The sequence below is a fragment of the Triticum aestivum genome, chromosome 2B (genome assembly GCF_018294505.1).
Source record: "Triticum aestivum cultivar Chinese Spring chromosome 2B, IWGSC CS RefSeq v2.1, whole genome shotgun sequence".
Lineage (NCBI taxonomy): Eukaryota > Viridiplantae > Streptophyta > Magnoliopsida > Poales > Poaceae > Triticum > Triticum aestivum.
This window is the reverse complement of record NC_057798.1, coordinates 62,357,464-62,375,302: the sequence shown is the minus strand read 5'-3', so window position 1 is coordinate 62,375,302 and position 17,839 is coordinate 62,357,464. Positions and strand designations below refer to the sequence as shown.

The following is a 17,839-nucleotide window of genomic DNA, read 5'->3' as shown; positions in this document are numbered from 1 at the left end:
ACTAGCTAGAGCCAGTACTACAACAACATAATACAACAACATAGATTCAGTTAACTGAATTTACACACACACACACACACACACACACACACTGAATTTACTGAATCATGCATGATTCAGTTAACTGAATTTACTGTCAATAGATGTCAATTGCATGATTCAGTTAACTGAATTTACCGAATCAGTTTACTGAAGTTTGCACAGTTATCAAAACTGAAATGGTCAGTTAATTGAAAATTTCAAAAAATTCTGTAACTGGACAGTGCTCTAACTCAATTCAAATGAGATCATATTTGTATTCTAGTTTGCTTTCAATTCTGTTAGTGAACAATTCTAGTTTGCTTTGAATTCTAGTTTGCTCTAACTGAAATTGCAGCAGCACATAGCAGCAGTAGCACACGGCAGCAGCAGCACACAACAGTAGCAGCACACATGAATCAATGATAGCAAAAAAACAGACTGCAGGGGGAGAACCTGCTGCACCTTGCCGAGCACCTTGCTTCCGGCCACCTTCTCCTCCTCGCCGAGCACCTTGCTTCTGGCCAAACATGCTGCAAAGAACACATACGGCTGGTCAGAGAGAGAGAGAGAGAGAGAGAGAGAGACTACTAGGGAGAGGGGCGCCGACCGGTGGAGGGACTGCTCGAGGCGGCGTGCATCGACGGCGGTGTGGGCGGGCGTGGCGTGGGCGACGGGGGAGGGGCCGGGCCGGGGGGTGGACCTATGGGGACGGGCCCGGCAAAGGGGAAGGGAGTGTCGGGGCGGCGTGCATCGATGGTGGCGTGGGCGGGTGCGGCGTCGGCGGTGGGGAAGGGGTGGCACAGAGGGATCGTCGATCGGATCGAGCGAGAGTGAGAGGAAAGAGATGTGCGACTTAGCTACAGCACGGGGTAGAAAACCGCACTATAGCTAAGTTAGCTATAGCGCGGGGCTGAGAAACGCGCTACTGCTAACTTTTTTTATTTTTATTTTATTTTATTTTTATTTGTCTTTTTCCTATCTATAGCATGCCGCAGAAAAACGCGCTATAGCTAAATTAGCCTTAGCGTCGTGTTTCAGAAACACGCTACTACTAACATTTTTTTATTTTTATTTTTATTTATATTATTATTTTTCTTTTTCTTTTTCATATTCCACAACTTCCTTCCTTTTTATTTTATTTTTACTTCTCTTTTTATTTATATTATTCTTTTTCTTTTTATTTTTCATATTCCACAAACTTTCTTTCATTTTGCAAAACTTCCTTTTTTTCTTTTTTTTTCATTTGCACTTTTCTTTTTCTTATCTATCTTTTGCACTTTCCTTCCTTTAATTCGGTCTGTCGTTTGAGAAATACCACTGTTACCCTCCGGATAATAATTAGTATAATATATATTACATCGTTTAACCGCTATCGGCGGTATACAAAATAGCTAGACACACACAAACTTTGGGGATTAGTTTGTCAGCTTTGGGCGACGATGACTCTTGAGACTGATCTTCTTCCCTCTTTTGTTCGTTGTCGAATAATTGAGCCCATGGTCGTGACTTTTCCTTCTCCAGTGATTACGATCTTTCGTAGGTAATGTAGTCTTCATTCTTCGTTTGACGTATGTTTCGTTGTCATCAACATCAGCTTCCCTCATCGGATCACTGTTCTGGTCATAGTCTTCCTCGTTGGCGACTCCATCCATTCTGGAGATGCTCCTTTTGCTTCACCTCACGACAACACGGCTAGGATTGATCGGATCAGTTATGAAGAAACATTGTGTCACATGTTTAGCATGTATCCATGGCTCATTTTTGGCGATAGCATTGACGGTACCGCTATCGGAGTCGGGTATACACATGGTAGTGAAATGTCGGTTTTCTCTGTGTACATTCTTATCCCATCTGACACGGAACATCGTCGCTCTATGCAATCCAGAGTAGTTAAGCTCCCATATCTCTTCGACCCTTCCGTAATATCTTTTAATTACATTCCCGGTCATGGCTTCCATCGTCACCCCTGAGTTTTGGTCATCACTGTTTATATCTTTCTCCTCCATGTAGAACGTGTATCCATTGATATCGTATGCTTGATAAGTTGCGAGGTTGGTCGAGGGGCCATGGGCTAAGGCGTATATGAGTGTTCCGTTCGGACAACCCTCTTCCGGGGTATTAGCCAGAACTCGCTCTTTGAACCAACGCACGAAAGTGGAGTTGTGCTCTCTAATAACTTCAGCGTCTGTCCTGTGCACCCCACGGTCACGGTACTTCTTTGCGATGGTCTCTTTGTGCAGTGTCACGAAATCTTCTAGCACATCTAGGTGTTGTAGCACTACTAAGTTTGCCCTGTCAAGTTCGTTTTGTCGGCCCGAGCATAACACATTCACATCCCTATGACCGTTGGTGTGACCTTTGCCTTCGAGCCCTCCATAGTGCTTGTTGACGGGCGAACCAACAATAGGGTCTCTGGTGCCTACTAGATAACTCTCACAGAAAGAGATGCACTCTTTGGTTAGATATCCCTGGGCTATGCTTCCATCTGGACGTGACATGTTACGAATGAATCCTTTGATGACCCCATTCATCCTCTCGAACGGCATCATGCTATGCAGGAATGTCGGCCCTAGGTCGATGATGTCGTCCATGATGTGGACACATAGATGCAACATGACATCAAAGAATGCAGGCGGGAAGTACATCTCTATCTCATTCAGTATGACAACGATCTCTTCCTGTAGCCTATGGAGTTGCTTCACACTGATCGACTTTCGAGAGATAGCATCAAAAAAGTGGCATAGGTCAGTAAGCAACTCACGCACATGTGTGTCCATAATCCCTCTAAGTGCAACCGGGAGTAACTGCGTCATCATCACATGACAGTCGTGAGACTTCATCCCACTGAACCTTTTTTCTTAGTGTCCAGATATTTGCTTATCTTCCCACAGTATCCGGAACTAACTTTGATTCCGACAAGACACTTGAACAATTGATCGACCTCCTTCGGATCTAAGGTGAAGCAAGAGGGGGGGCAATATTGTTCTTCCTTCTTGTTTACTTTTTTGCCCCTATCTTCCATCTGGGTCTCCTCTGACGAACTTTTACCGGGCATTTGGAGATCTTTCCTTATATTCAAAAAATCCAAGTCTTTTCTTGCCTTCGGCCCATCCTTTGTCCTCTCCGGCATGTTCATCAATGTTCCAAGCAAACTCTCAAGGATATTTTTTGTGATATGCATTTGATCAAGGCTATGAGGCATGTCGAGTATGGGCCAGTATTCCAAGTCCCAGAAAACAGATCTCGTCTTCCATATCTTCAGTAGGGGCTCCGGCGCCTTTTTCTTCGTCTTTCCCGGCGAGGGGCACTCTTCCCAGTTCTTCAATAACTCATATATTTCTGCACCGCTACGCTTACGTGGAGGACCTCGATGCTTAGCCTTACCATTGAATAAATCTCCACGCTTTCTCCATGGGTCATCCTTCTCGAGCCATCTTTGATGCCCCATGTACATGATTTTCAAAGACCCGACATCTTTCGATAGCTGCAGAGAAGTTGTATCATCCATGCACCTCGTGCATCCGCAATATTCGTGGCACACCTGGCCGAAGAGATAGTCGTAACCGAGATAGTCCTGCACCGTCGTGATCAGCGCATCTCTCATGTAGAAATACTCTCCTTTGCTTGCATCCCATGTCTTGGCCGGCATTTTCCATAAGGTATGTAGCTCCTCTTTCGGTAACCCGAGATACAGATTTATATCATTTCCCGGTTGTCTTGGCCCTTGAATAAGCATAGCCATGTGTATGTATTTTTCCTTCATGCACAACTGGGGGGAGGTTGTATATCCATACAAACACGGGTCATGTGCTATGATTGGTGTTCTGGTTGCCAAATGGATTCATGCCATCACTACTAGCGCCAAGCATGATATACCTTGGATCATTTGCGAAAAATTCAAATTCAGCATTTAATGCTCTCCACTGGCTAGCATCTACGAGGTGTCTCAGCTTCGGCTCATCTCCGTCATCTGGCTTCACCCTCTCCGCATGCCAGCGCATAAGCTTTGCTTCCTTAGGATCTACGAAATACCGCTGTAGACGCGGAGTGATTGGAAAGTACCATACAACTTTTTGTGGAGCTTTCTTTCCGGACTTCTCATATCGTGAAGCATTGCACTTTGGACAGATGGTTTTTTTCGCGTGCTCGTTCCGATATATGATGCAATCATTGATGCATGTGTGATATCTAATATGTGGCAGATCAAGAGGGCACACGATTTTCTTTGACTCCTCGATAATAGTAGGACACAGGCTTCCCGCAGGAAGAACCTTCTTTAGGTACTTCAGAAGCTCATCCAGGCTCGTATCTGTCCATTAGTTTTTTGCCTTCATCTTTAGAAGTTGTAGTGTGAAACTCAAGCGGGTCACCTCGGGATGCAACCATCATACAAAGGAGTCATCGAGTCTACCTCCAGCTGCGCCAGTTTGGCCTCCTCTCTTGAAGCAGCTTTGTAGCTAGTCGTCTTCTTGCGAAGCAGGTCTCGAACATGCGGGTCCCGTATGGCTGAACTTAGTAGCGACGAAGACGGCGGCGTGTCCGCGTCTTCTCCGCCTTGAACTTCCTCTTCGCCATCGACATTTCCGAGGCCGTCTTCCTCTTCAGGCACATAATTGGTCATCTCTTCGTCTAGTGGCCCCATGTCGTTATTTCCTACCCCTTCGTCCTCATCATCATCATTATCATCTTCACTTATCCATCGAGTATGGCCATGCATGAAGCCATGCATGAGTAGGTGTGCCTTGAATTTACCACCCTGAAAGGGGTCGATCCTGACTCTTCCTTTGCATTTTCGACACGGACATAAAACATCCTTCAGTGTTTTTTCATACATGTCATCGACAGCGGATTGCCAGTATCTTTCCATCATCCTTCCATTGACCTTCATGATCACCTGCGCAAATATTATAACCACATATATATGCATGCATCAAATTCATACAAAAATTCGGCATGACCTTCCCTAAACATAGGACATATTGAGTTTGCATGCTCGAAATTCACCGAAACAGAATTGAATCGACATTTCGGCAAAACATAGGCAACTCATGTCACCCACATTATTTCATCAAATATACAATGTAGGCAACTCAAATTATGCCACACACAATTTGGTGTATATATTCTCATATCGCCCATATATATATAGTTTCGGTCCTATCCACACAAACACCTTTTTTTGCTCACCTATGTGTCGAGAGGGATATGGAGCACCTTTCTTCTTAGTTATCTAGTAGCTCTAGATATATAGCTCTAACTAGCTAGCTAGCTAGCTAGGGAGAGAGAGAGCTAGCTAGCTAGGGAGATAGTGGGAGAGGAGAGGGAGAGAAGAGGAAATGCATTAATGGAAGAGGGGGGCAAAGAAGAGGGGGAGGGAGGGCATTAATGGAGGGGGTGGTGGTGGAGGGCACAAAGAAAAGGGGGATGGTGGAGGGCAAAGAAGAGGGGGGGAGGGGGCTCTAATGGAGGGGTGGTGGAGGGGCAAAGAAGAGGGGGGCCTCTAATGGAGGGGTGGTGGAGGGGCAAAGAAGAGGGGGAGGGAGGGCTCTAATGGAGGGGTGGTGGAGGGGGAGCATTGAAAGGAACAAGCAAGGTGCAAGGAAAGGGGGAGAAAGGAAGGGGAAGAAGAGAGGGGAGGAAGAAGGGGAAAGGTGGTAGCTGGCTAGCGGGCATAGCAGTAGTGTGGGTCACCTATACGCGCTACTGCTATGGCAGCTTGCAAAATAGCTATGGCTAGGGTTGCACTACTTATAGCGCGGGAAAGAAACACACGCTACTGGTAATATGTTATACATAGAAAAATTAGCAGTAGCGCGCTTGGACAAACAGGCGCTATAGATACTAAACTAGCAGTAGCGCAGGTTGGAGGGCAGGCGCTGCTGCTATTTTTTGACCAGGGGGTATGGTGTGTTACTCTTAGTAGTAGCGTGGGTTAGGTAACAAGCGCTGCTGCTAACTGATACCAATAACGATGTTCATAGCCAGCGCAACTACTAACTACTAGTAGCGTGGGGTTGTAAACAAACGCTACTGGTAAACTTCTATCTATAGGCATTTTCCTAGTAGTGTATCATTGATATTCAGTTGCCTATATTACTATATATTGCCTACCATTGATGCCAATTGCGTGCTATTGGTAATTAGTTCCCTACCATTGCTGCTCAGTTGCCTAACTTTACAAAATAGTTGCCTACAATATTTCGTAGTTGTTTATCATTGTTTTTCTAAGTTGCCTACAAACACTCTGAAGTTGCCTATCATAACTAGCAACAACAGACACATGAGCATTAATGGTAGACGTCTTCGTAGTGTTATAGGCAATAGTAACAACGACACGCGAGTGTGAATAATCGACAACTTAGAAGTATCGGTGGGGAAATTAGGAGGATGCTAGACAAAATTAACTAGGACACAAAATGTATTGAAGTTGAGTATTGTTAGCACTATAAAGTTGCCTCTAGTGGAAGAAAAGTTGGTTATGAAGGAAGATGCGATGTTATCTACCCCTGTTTCAAAGTTGTTTTCTATTACTAGTTAGTTGCTTATTGTTGCTAATTAGTTATTTTTAATGAAGTGAAGTTGCTTCTGTTAGCACTAAAGTTGCCTCATCTAGCATCAAAGTTGCTTTTCAAAAGAAAATCATCAAAACATAGCCATGCGGGGTTTAATTTTGAAGAGCTCCTCGTGACCTGGATAGCCAACACACGCGTACTCAATACCATTGGTGGACAGACTCTCCCAGAAAAGGAAAGCACAAGAATCTCATAACATTCATCCCCCACGTAGTTTAGAGAAACTGGAGTTATGATAGACGACTTAGATCCCAGCGAAAACTTTTCGACATTGTAGGCAACTTAGGTCCAATGATGAACAACTTTCATAGTATTGTAGGCAATTGAGGATCATTTATAGGTAACTTCAAAGAGGCATAAGCGAACTTGGTTTTTTAGGTGGACAACTTATAAGCCATGTTATGCAACTTTCTGCTCTTCGTTAAGCAACTTAGAAACCATCCTAACCACCTATTACACTACTCCATACAACTAATTAGGAGGCTACTAGGCGAATTCAGTTACACTCTGTTTGGATGTTTGCATTCGGAGCCTTGGCATTGCATTGGGTTGAATACCAATATCACAAGATATTGATAGTGAGATTGAATGCCAATATTATTGTTTGGATGTCTAGGTATTCGGAACACAAACTTGATATTGAGGTTGAATGCTAAATGATGTTTGGATGGTCAAATAATATATCAGGGGGAGGTCGCCGAAGAGAGAGATGAGAGGGACTGCCACCTCCATGAGCGGCCCCTAGGGGCGGATGTTGACCTCCGGTTAGACGTAGAAGGACCAGTTCAGGAAGAGGACATCAAGCGAGGTGTATTCCTTGCAGTACCTGAAAAGCGGCGGCGCGGTGGAGGTGTCCCAGTAGCCGGCGGTCAAGGAGCAAGGCAAGGCCCCGGGTAGCCGGTGTCGAGGTCCGGAACGCGGCCCGAGTAGCCGGCGAGCAGCTATAGGATCCCCCATTGCGTGAACAGGGTCCACCACCCAGGATGCACAGGAGAGAGAGAGAGAGAGAGAGAGAGAGAGAGAGAGAGAGAGAGAGAGAGAGAGAGAGATCAGGGGACTGCTCCACCGGGAGGAAGAAAACGCAAAAGAAGTGCAGCAGGGCGGGAGGGTGGCGCCGGTCGCTGGACAAGAGGAGGCGAGATGGGCTACCAGCATTGCCGTCGTTCGTAGGGCACGCACGCGCGAGACCTCCTGCCTCGAGCGCGTTATCCTGAATACGAGCACATAGGCTCTAAATTGGATCGCGAGCCTTTTGCCTTCGGGACGGGTCGCTCAATATCGAGCCTGAATGCCACCGCCGAATGCCAAGAACCACCAAATGCTAGTATTGGGGATATTCAGTCGAGATGAATGCCAATACTCAATACTAGGCCCGAATGCAAACATCCAAACACAGCGTTATACACAAGTGCAATTCATCTAGCATCAAAGTGGCTCATGTTTAGCACTAAAGTTGCCTCATCTAGCATCAAAGTTACTTTTGAAGAAAAAAATCATCAAAACATATTCATATGAGATCTAGTTCTGAAGAGCTCGTCACGAGGAACCCAACGGTGAAAACAGATCATAATTCCGACACTTAGTTTAAAAGTTATAGCTTTTTATATTTTCTAATGCCGGAATTAATGCATGGTACGCCATCGTTGGCTCAAACGGTTGATCCGATGACGTGAAGAAATCAGGCCATGTTCTTAAGCTTGTTGGTGCTCCCGCGAGGCCGTGCCTAGGACCTAACTTAATTTCATCATCATGCCATGTTCTTAAGCTTGTTGGTGCTCCCGTGAGGCCGTGATCCCTGTTTCCCCTTTGACACTAGAGATTAGAGAGCGATTAGGATTCAAAAAATAGGTTGAGATGGTATATTCTCAGAGTATGTCTTTATTTTCTTAAAATGAAAATTGTTGTTAAGGAGGCGATGAGTACTTTGTTTTTTGATGTATTTTAAAAGGCATGGCAAGGAGGGTGAGCTATGCCGCCGGCCGTCGCTTAGCCGTGCTGGCGTGCTGGGACACAATGGAGTGAGAGGCTCTTTTTTTTTTATGGTAATACGTGTCTCATTCATATTATAAAGATCAAATTATAAGTCATGTAAAGACCGACATGACAAAACTGAAAAGATAGCAGAACATTGCTAAGCTTGACACCAATGTCCGTCACTTGCCTCCGGCATCACCACAGCAGCCACCAAAGAAAAAAATGACGGATCACCTCCTTACCCGAGCTCGACGCGGCTCCATCGCTGATATGCAGTTTTGCGGACCTCCAAGGTGGCTCATCAAAGATGAAGCCATTGCCATTGAACGAATCAGACCGGGGCAACACACCGGACACGCTATCGAACTCCAGACCTGAGACCCCACAACGACTAAGACGCCGAAGTAGGAAACCATACCTGCCATCCATCAACCACGAACCCAGCACACGTTCTGTTTTCCAGATGTCGTCGATGCAGATCACAATCTGCATCTGCTCCCGAACTACCTCCCAAGCTCCGCGCCGACGCTGGAGCAGACGTCGTCGCAACGGCGGAGCCCGAGGACACAAGTCCACCACAAGGATGCCGTCGCCGCCACGATATCCCCGCTTGGACAGACTGGTTCCCAAATCCATCACCGAGCAAAGAGACGATTGCCTCACCGGAGAAAAATCTGGAGCTTCTTTATTCAGCGTCGTCGTCGTCGCCGTCGAAGCCAAGACGTCGGACGATCTAAAAACCTAAGCTATTAGGGCTCTAAACTTAAAGCAAAAACGATCCGCACGCACGGGATCCGGCGACCCCCCTCACGACCGACGACCAAGAGGTCGCCGGCAGAGGAGAGCCGCCGGAAAGATGGCTCTCTTGATGGCGGCGGCGGCTAGGTTTTGGTCGCTAGCCAAACCCGCCCCCCACGAAAAGAGATCTCATGTGACTCCCAATGGAGTGAGAGGCTCGCCGGGAAGGGAAGGAGCGGCGCTGCTGGCCGCCGCTACGTATCTGTTCAGGAAAGGATTTTTTTTTTTTTGAGATGTTTGGGGGGAGCTCAATAGTGTGGGCTGGGCCAAGGAAATGGCCTGCAAGCCCACCTCGTACCCAAAGGCCGGGACGGCGGCACCTTGAAATACCTCCGCCTTGGCGCCCAGCGTAACCGCCCCAACCAACAGCTTTCCTCCCCGGAGTCCTCAACAAACCAAAAACCTCTCTCCAGCGCAGCAGCCCACCGCCTCTGCTCTCCAGCGCCGGCGAACGATGGACCGCTTCCAGGACGGGCACCACGTGCGGCTGCGGAGCCGCGTGCCGCGCACCTACCTCCACGCCGCCGACGACGGGGAGAGCGTCATCCTCGGCCAGCGCCGCGCCTCCATGAACGCGGCGTGGGCGGTGCACATCTACCACGGCGACGACGGCCCGTACCTGCTCCTCCACAGCGCCGCTTACGGCCGCTACCTCGCCGCCACGACAACGCGGTCGCGGCTCGGCCACCGCGGCCTCCGCGCGGAGCTGTGCGACTACGACACGGCGCAGTTGGAGGCCATGATGTGGCGGGCCGTGGGGTCGGGCTTCGCGGACGACGTCGTCCTGCTCCGCAACGTCGGCGGCCGCTACCTCCGCGCCAACGGCAGGTACATCCGCTGGAACGCCGGCGTCAGCGTCGACAACAGCGTGAGCTCCATGATGTACTGGGTCGTCGAGCCCATCCCCGCCAGAGAGGATATGCCTGCCCTTCCTGCCCCTCATCCGGTGAGTTCGCCATGACCGACCGGATTCTTGATACCTATTCTTGAATTGCTTTCGGCGATTCAGCGAATTCTTCTTGAACCGTAGTTCAATTCTGTTGTTGACAAATTTGATTGCGAGCAGCATCCCCCATACGGATACCTCCCCTTGGGCCTGTTCATCCACCTGGACCTGGAGCCGGGACGGCTGATCCGGTTCGTGCGGGCGCTCGACGACGGGCAGTACCCCGAGGACCCCATGGGCCAAGGCTGGCCCCAGTTCTGGTTCAGGGGGAGGTCCGCGTTTCGCCTGAGGGACGACCTGGGGTTCCTCGTCGGCGCCGGCGTGTACTACCGGACCGTCGCCATGTGCGTCCGAGCGGGCCGCTACGGGAGGCTGACCCCGCTCGTCGTCGACCTGCCCGACGGCGGCTATGGCGGCACCCTCGAGATCATCGTCTTCCGGGCCGGGACCCCTGGTGAGAGCTCCTACTTCCTCCTCTGTATCTCCTGACTGAAAACCAGTAGTACGTCTTTGATTGAATTTTGTCCAGATTTTGGTGCAGATGCTATTTTGGGTTTACTTTAGTGGGGGTGCTAATCCACTTGTCTGACAAAAAAGTTACTGAAATTGTTCTAGTCTGAAAAACAGTTGCGGAATCTGTTGAAGTCTGGAACTGTTAGGTGTCTGCAACTGTTGGAATCTTGTAAAAGTTGATTCACCTCCTTTCAGCCTTAACAGAGAAGATGGTGACAATCTCGTTTCCTGTTCGTTTTGAATTGTGCATCTGCTTTCCCGCTGACCTTATTTGTATAGAACTCTGATATTTGGGGTCGTACTTTCGTCAGATTGCTAAGCTGATCGTGCTTGGAAAAAGGATATTGCGGTTCGTTTTGTTAGGAAACTGTTGTTAACCTGTAGAAAGGTAAAAGTAGTTGGATCAAATTAGTTGCACATTTCTGTCCTTGATTCAGATAATTCAGTCGGTCCATTTCATAACATCTGCCGCCAGTAGAAATTATGGAAGCTAAAAAGCCAAATCAAGTTCAGTCATCTCATTTCACCTTTGCAGAGAAGAAGATACTAATTCTCTAACCTGTGAATACAATTCAGCTAGTATCTTACAATAGTACATCAATTATTTAGTTCCTTGCACATTATATTGTTTTGACTTATTTTCTTCTTGGTCATGTTACTAATTGTTGGTCTGCTTCCTAATTGGCTCATAATTTCTGCTAGTTCAGCCTACAATGAGCTGCGACACCCGGATGTCAATGCGGAGTAGAGAAGTATCGGAGCGTGAGTCCTGAAAGTTCACCTGTCCACAAGTTTCGCCGCCTCGACGACAGCAGAACTGGACGCCTACTTTTGCCTATAGATAGATAGATATATGTTCAGAAAACTCTTTGTTTCTTCTGCTAGCTAAACTGCTGAGAGTGTTCCGTCCAACGGCTGAACAATTTTGTAATTCTGGGACGTGATCTCTGGTGTGCTTCATAGACGAAGCATTTCACTGTAGGGATTATTCCGTTATTGCAATGAGTCGACGATTCTGCGATATTTGTACAATTGTAGATCGATGGTCTTTGACTGAATTTTGTTCAGATTTCGGTGCAGTGCTAATCTACTTGTCTTACTGAAGTTGTTACAATCTGACAAACAGGTTACTGAAATTGTTCTAGTCTGAAAAAAAGTTAGCTGAATCTGTTCAAGTCTGAAACTGTTAGGTGTTGGGAATTGTCTGAACTGCTGTAATCTTGTAGATAAGGAAAATATGATCTGTTATTGGGGGAATAAATCATTATAGAACTTGAAACTCTACGTTGGTGGTGATGTCCGTTTGATTTAGCCACGTTTACTCGCGTTGAATAACCTGTGAACAAAACTCAGGTTCCAACAATAAATAAATCTCGTTTCTACACATGAGCTTTATTCAGGTTTTGTACATGAGCTGCAATGTTTGTCTTGTTTTTTAAATGAAAGGGGTTGCCCCCCTGCCCCAACTTTTTATTGAACAATGTTTGTCTTGTTATTCTTTTTATTTTCTAACCTGATCGTGCTTGGAAAAAGGATATTATGATTTGTTTTGTTAGGACCTGAATTTGGGGAGCTGTCTCAAACTGTTGCTGTCCTGTAGAAAGATAAAAGTAGTACTCCTTTTATCTTTCTACATGTAGATTTATGCATGAGCTGCAAATTTGAGTAGGTGCCATGTAGATTTATCAGTCTGTGTATGCATGGTAAAGGATGGCCTGAAGCTAGTTGCACATTTCTGTCCTTGATTCAGATAATTCAGTTGATCCATTTCCTAACATCTGCGGCTTGTAGAAATTGTAGAAGCTAAAAGGCCAAATCAAGTTAGTCATCTCATTTCACCTTTGCAGAGAAGATACTGTAATTTTCTAAGCCGTGAATAAAATTCACGTAGAATCTTACAGTAGTGCATAAAATCTTTAGTCCCTTGCACATTATATTTTTTCAGATTTTTTTCTTCTTGATCTTGTTATTGATTGTTGGTCTGCCGCCTAATTGGCTCATAATTTCTGCTAATTCAGCCTACAATGAACTGCGACACCCGGATGTCGACGCGGAGTAGAGAAAGATCGGGGCAGGAGTCTAAAAGTTCACCTATCCACGAGTTTCGCCGCCTCGACGACAGCAGAACTGGACGCCTACTTTTGCCTATAGATATAACCATATAGGTTCAAAAAGCTCAACAGCTCTGTGTTTCTTCTGCTAGCTAAACTTGCTTCGTTCTGGATTCAGAGCTGCTGAGAGTGTTGCGTCCAATGGCTGAACAACTTTGTAGGTCGTTGCAGTGTCGCTCTTCTGACATTCATCTCTGAGATGTGAAGCATTTCACTCTCGGGTTAATTGCAATGACTTCATGATCCTACAAAAAAATTTAGTTCATGCATTTCACATCGAGTCTCGCTTCGGTAGACCCCCCTCACAAAACGTATAAAGGGTAGTATGGCCATTTCACAAATTGTATCCACTAAAAGGTATGTTGGTACATTTCATCGTACACCCCTCCCTCATGGGCTCAGCCTGTTTAGTTTTTTTTTAAGATTTATAAAAATAAAAAATAAAGATGCCCAACTCGGGATTCAAACTACAGTCCTCATGCACAATGCGTAAGCGCACATCCATCTGGGATAGATAATTTGGTGCGCCTTTTAATCTTGTTTTCTTCCTCTTGTGCAAGATAAATAATGGTAAGAAAAAACACAGCACCTACACTCTGATTTTTCTTTCGTTTTTATGCATGGTTTTCTCTCGGTTTTTATTTTCCTTTTTTTCATAAAATGTACATATTAGTATTTTAAAAAAGTGTACATAAAATTTTGAAAAAGTTCATCTCTTTCTAACTTGCTCAAAATGTCAAAACACGAATATTTTTTAAAAAAGAGCAGACAAAATTTTCAACCCAAACATTTTATGAAAAACAGTAAAAGAATGAATTCGACAAAGAATCAGAAAAATAGGAACATAATTTGAATTCTGAAAATTTTGAATATATAAGAAATAGTAAAAATAAACAGAAAAAACAAAAAGTGAAAGAATACGAAAAAGAAAAAAGAAAACAAGATAGAAGATAAAAAGAAAAAGAAAAAGAAAAAAAAATGCGGTTCACGTCCTCCGAGAAGGTTCCCAAAACCAGAAAAAGTGGCTGGTAAGCCGATGTTCCCAAAACCGGGAACGCCTTCTTGCAACCTTTTTTAGTGATTCATTTTTTGAACTTTGCAAAAAAAAAATCAAATCCATGAATATATTTAAAAAAAATTGATGAACTTTTTTAAAATCCACAAGCTCTTGGGCCAGCCCAACACGCTCCCGGCAGGAGCGATGTCATCGCCTAGTTGTGCCGAAATACAAGTTTTAAGTGAATTTCGAAAATAATAATTTTATAGAATTTTTTTCTTTATATATTTACTAAATGCTTTAAAAAACATTTAGGGCTTTGAATATTATCTCTATTTATTTATTACTTATGTTAAAAACTCAAAATAAAAAATTTAAGTACATATTCAAATTATTATTTTAAATATTTTCCCTTCGGACTGGAATGGATGCCTACCATGGGCATGCCCACCGGCTTTCAAAAGTTGGAACGATTTCAAGAATGTTAAAAAACGCCATGTTCAAGTCCGGTTAGGCCAAACCTACCATGGTTGCCTACATGGGCATGCCCATCCGAGTGCACCCTCCGTTGAACATGGTCTAGTTTTGAACATTTTTCAAATGACCCCAACTTTTGCAGACAGGTGGGCATGCCCATAGTAATCATCCATGCCAGTTTTGAACAATTTCCGACACCGTATGCAAGCTGCCACATGTCCGACCATTTATCTGTCTTTTTGACCAAGAAAACTCCAGAAAATGCCAAATTTATTGAAAACCAAAACAACTTGGCATAGTGCCTTTAATTGGTCATATAAGATAATGGAACCATTTGCGTCATTTGATGTGTGCCAAAAAAACATGCTCTCAAACACACCCTTCTCACATACCCAAACACTCTTTATTGAACATGATCTATTTTTGACATGCATGAAATGACCCTAGCATTTTCTAGTAGGTGGGCATGCCCATGGTAGGCATCCATGACAGGTTTCGACGGATTTCCGACATCATATGCAAGTTGTGTCACATCCGGACATTTATTGGCCAGTTTTCACCAAAAAAAACTCCAGAAAATGCGAGAATTATCAAAAACTCAAACAACTTGGCATGGTGCCTTGATTTGATCACAGAAGCCAGTGGAAAAAATAGGCCATTTTAAGGATGTTGAGAAACAACGTACCCTCAGGCGGAGCCTTCTAGCCAACTCGAACACCCTCCATTAAACATGGTCTAGTTTTGGACATTCTTGAAATGACCCTAACTTTTTCAAGAAGGTGGGCATGACCATGGTAGTTATCCATACCTGGTTTGAACAATTTTTTATACCGTATGCAAGTTGTGGCACGTCTGCCCATCTATCGTCCTCTTTTGACCGAGAAAACTCTGAACAATGCAAAATTTATCGAGAACCAAAACAACTTGGCATGTTGCCTTGAATTTGTCATACAAGGACAAGAAAAAAATTGGGGTCATTTCGAGGATATCAGAAATAGAGTACTCTCACACGGAGCCTTCTCGCCTACCTGAACATCATCCGTTGATCATGCTCTATGTTTGGACATCATTCAAATCACCTCAACTTTTGCAAGTAGGTGGGCACGTCCATGGTCATCCATGTGAGGTTTGAATGATCTCTGACACCGTATGCAAATTGCGACATGTTCGGCCATTTATTGGTCTTTTTTGACCGAGAAAACTCAAGAAAATAGAAAAACCGAAACAACTTGGCATTGTGCCGTGAATTGATCATACACGTCCATTGGAAAAATTAGTGTCTTTTAAAGGATGTCAAAAAACAACATGCTCTCAACGGAGCCTTCTCAACTTCTAGCCTACCTGAAGACCATCGCTGAACATGATCTATTTGTGGACATCCTTCAAATGACATCAAAATTTGCAAATAGATGGGCATGCCCATGGTAGACATCCATGTCAGGTTTGAAGGAAAAAATATTTAAAATGACAATTTAAATAGGTACTTAAAATTGTTATTTTATTTTATTTTCCCCTTTTTTCGTGTGCTACAGTGAATCGATGAATTTTGTTTCAATTGATTTGTGAATTTTTTTTCAAATTCGTGAACTTTGTTTTCAAATCGATGAACTTTTTTTCAATTCTGTCAAATTTATGAACTTTTATTCTAATTGATGAACGTTTATCAATTTCGCGAACGTCATTCCTCCTTCGAGCTGGGGGTGTTCGTGTGTCCCAGGCCGGTCCGTCAAAATTGAGGTCCCTATGTCAAAATATAAGTTGGCCCTATTTTGCTAGAGAAAAATGTCCGACTGGATCAAGTTGTCGTCTATGGCAGGTTGCGTGCATAAGAAGTATTTTGAGGTGTTCTTTTTAGTTGCCTTAATATAGTTTTTTTAGGCATTTTGATGAAATGCCTCAAAAAGCAAAGGTGTTTCTCACATGCCTCAAGTGAATGGAGGTGTTTTGGCATTTTAGAAAATATCTCCACGGATGGCAGGAATCCTACATTTGATAATTTTATATACTTATAGAAGGTTGAAATCATAAAGGTTATTTCCCTTCCTCTAACCACAAACTATTGTGTAGCTGGTCGCCGAGTTTTTTACAAGCTTTATTATGCACCAAACCTTTTTCTTGAGATGTCCAGATTGATGGGTTGATGGACCGGTCTTGCGCATCGGTCAGGTATTTCTTATATGGTTTGTGCTATATTTGTCACAAACAGGCTGCATAATAGAGTGGCAAAGATGCGTAGTTGGAGGACAAGGTGCAGAGTTTGATTCCTTGTGCGCTATCTCCTTTTTCTAGGATTTTTACGTCCTGCTTTGAATGGCAAGATTTTTAAGTCCCAGTGCGGACGCCACATAAGCTTCACAAAAATTATAGAGCAGGGCGGCAAATCAAAGACCCATAGCACACTGGAACTTATGTTTTTCATGTATACATATGAATTGATCGATCAGCAAATTGGCCAGCGGATCGAAACTACGTTGATAGGTAGACACATGAGTCGCGAGCGGCCGGGTTGGATTATACTCCTATCGACAATAAATAATCTACTAATCTAGACCCTTCCGGATTGCCGAGCTCCCACTGGCCGATGACAAACATGAGCGCGGCCCAGGCGCAAGAACCGAGGACGGTGGCTACGATCCCGATGACCAATGCGGCGACACTCAGTCGACTGTTGGTTTCAGGGGAGTTGTCGTGGAATTTGATCAGGACCATGGCGATGGCGATGAGCAGCAGGGTGAGGATGGCCAGCAGCACGATGACCGTGCACCTGCCGCACTCGTCAGGTTCCGCTGCCGCCTCCACGAGCTGGTCGTGGAGGAAATTCGGCGGGTTCTCCACGTCGTTGGCCATTGTGCGTCGGACTAGCTGGCTTGTCGATCGTCGGTCCCGTCGACAGTCCGGCCCTGCTGGCGTGTAGAAGACGATGCTACTTAATTAGTTCTGTTGGAGATATATATATGGAGCTAACTAACTACTGTAAGCCGCGTCAGCTTCGGTTTGAAACTTCGTTGCACGTAATTGTAACGGACAACGAACACATGAAAGGACGTACGTAAGGCGATCGTACCTACTCTAGAGTTCTAGATGAGATCAATAATGTTTGTTTTAAATCGGACCTCTTAGGACTCTACCTATAATTAATTTTGAAAAAAGAGTTTCCTAGTTTCAAAGTTCATAAAGGATGTGAGGACACACACGAAAATCCATGTCATGCAATCCACTGCATATAGCAGCTCCGATTCTAACGACAAGATACGAACGGGAGCGGGCCCCATGAATGATCACTGAATAGATCATATTCGGGTAGCACACCCCACGCTCCCGACCCACCCCTCCCGCGTCGCCCCCGCAGGCGACGGGGAGGGAACCCTAGCCGCCGCCGGTCTCCTCCCCTCCTCCCGCCCCCTTCCTCCCCCGCCGCCGCCACAGGGCG

At 45.1% G+C, this 17,839-nt stretch overlaps 1 protein-coding gene across 2 annotated transcripts; it reads left to right on the top strand.

Annotated features, from left to right (window-relative positions):
* The first annotated feature begins 9,701 nt into the window (after positions 1-9,701).
* LOC123040450 (uncharacterized) lies at positions 9,702-11,897 on the top strand. 2 transcript variants are annotated; one of them, XM_044463291.1, is made up of 3 exons: positions 9,702-10,311; positions 10,432-10,765; positions 11,532-11,897. In XM_044463291.1, the coding sequence occupies exons 1-3, from the start codon at positions 9,820-9,822 to the stop codon at positions 11,570-11,572; spliced, it is 867 nt and encodes a 288-aa protein (XP_044319226.1). In that variant the 5' UTR covers positions 9,702-9,819; the 3' UTR covers positions 11,573-11,897. The 2 variants fall into 2 exon arrangements, with proteins under 2 accessions (XP_044319226.1, XP_044319225.1); XM_044463290.1 differs by having other exon boundaries at positions 11,527-11,897.
* Positions 11,898-17,839: the final 5,942 nt, after the last annotated feature.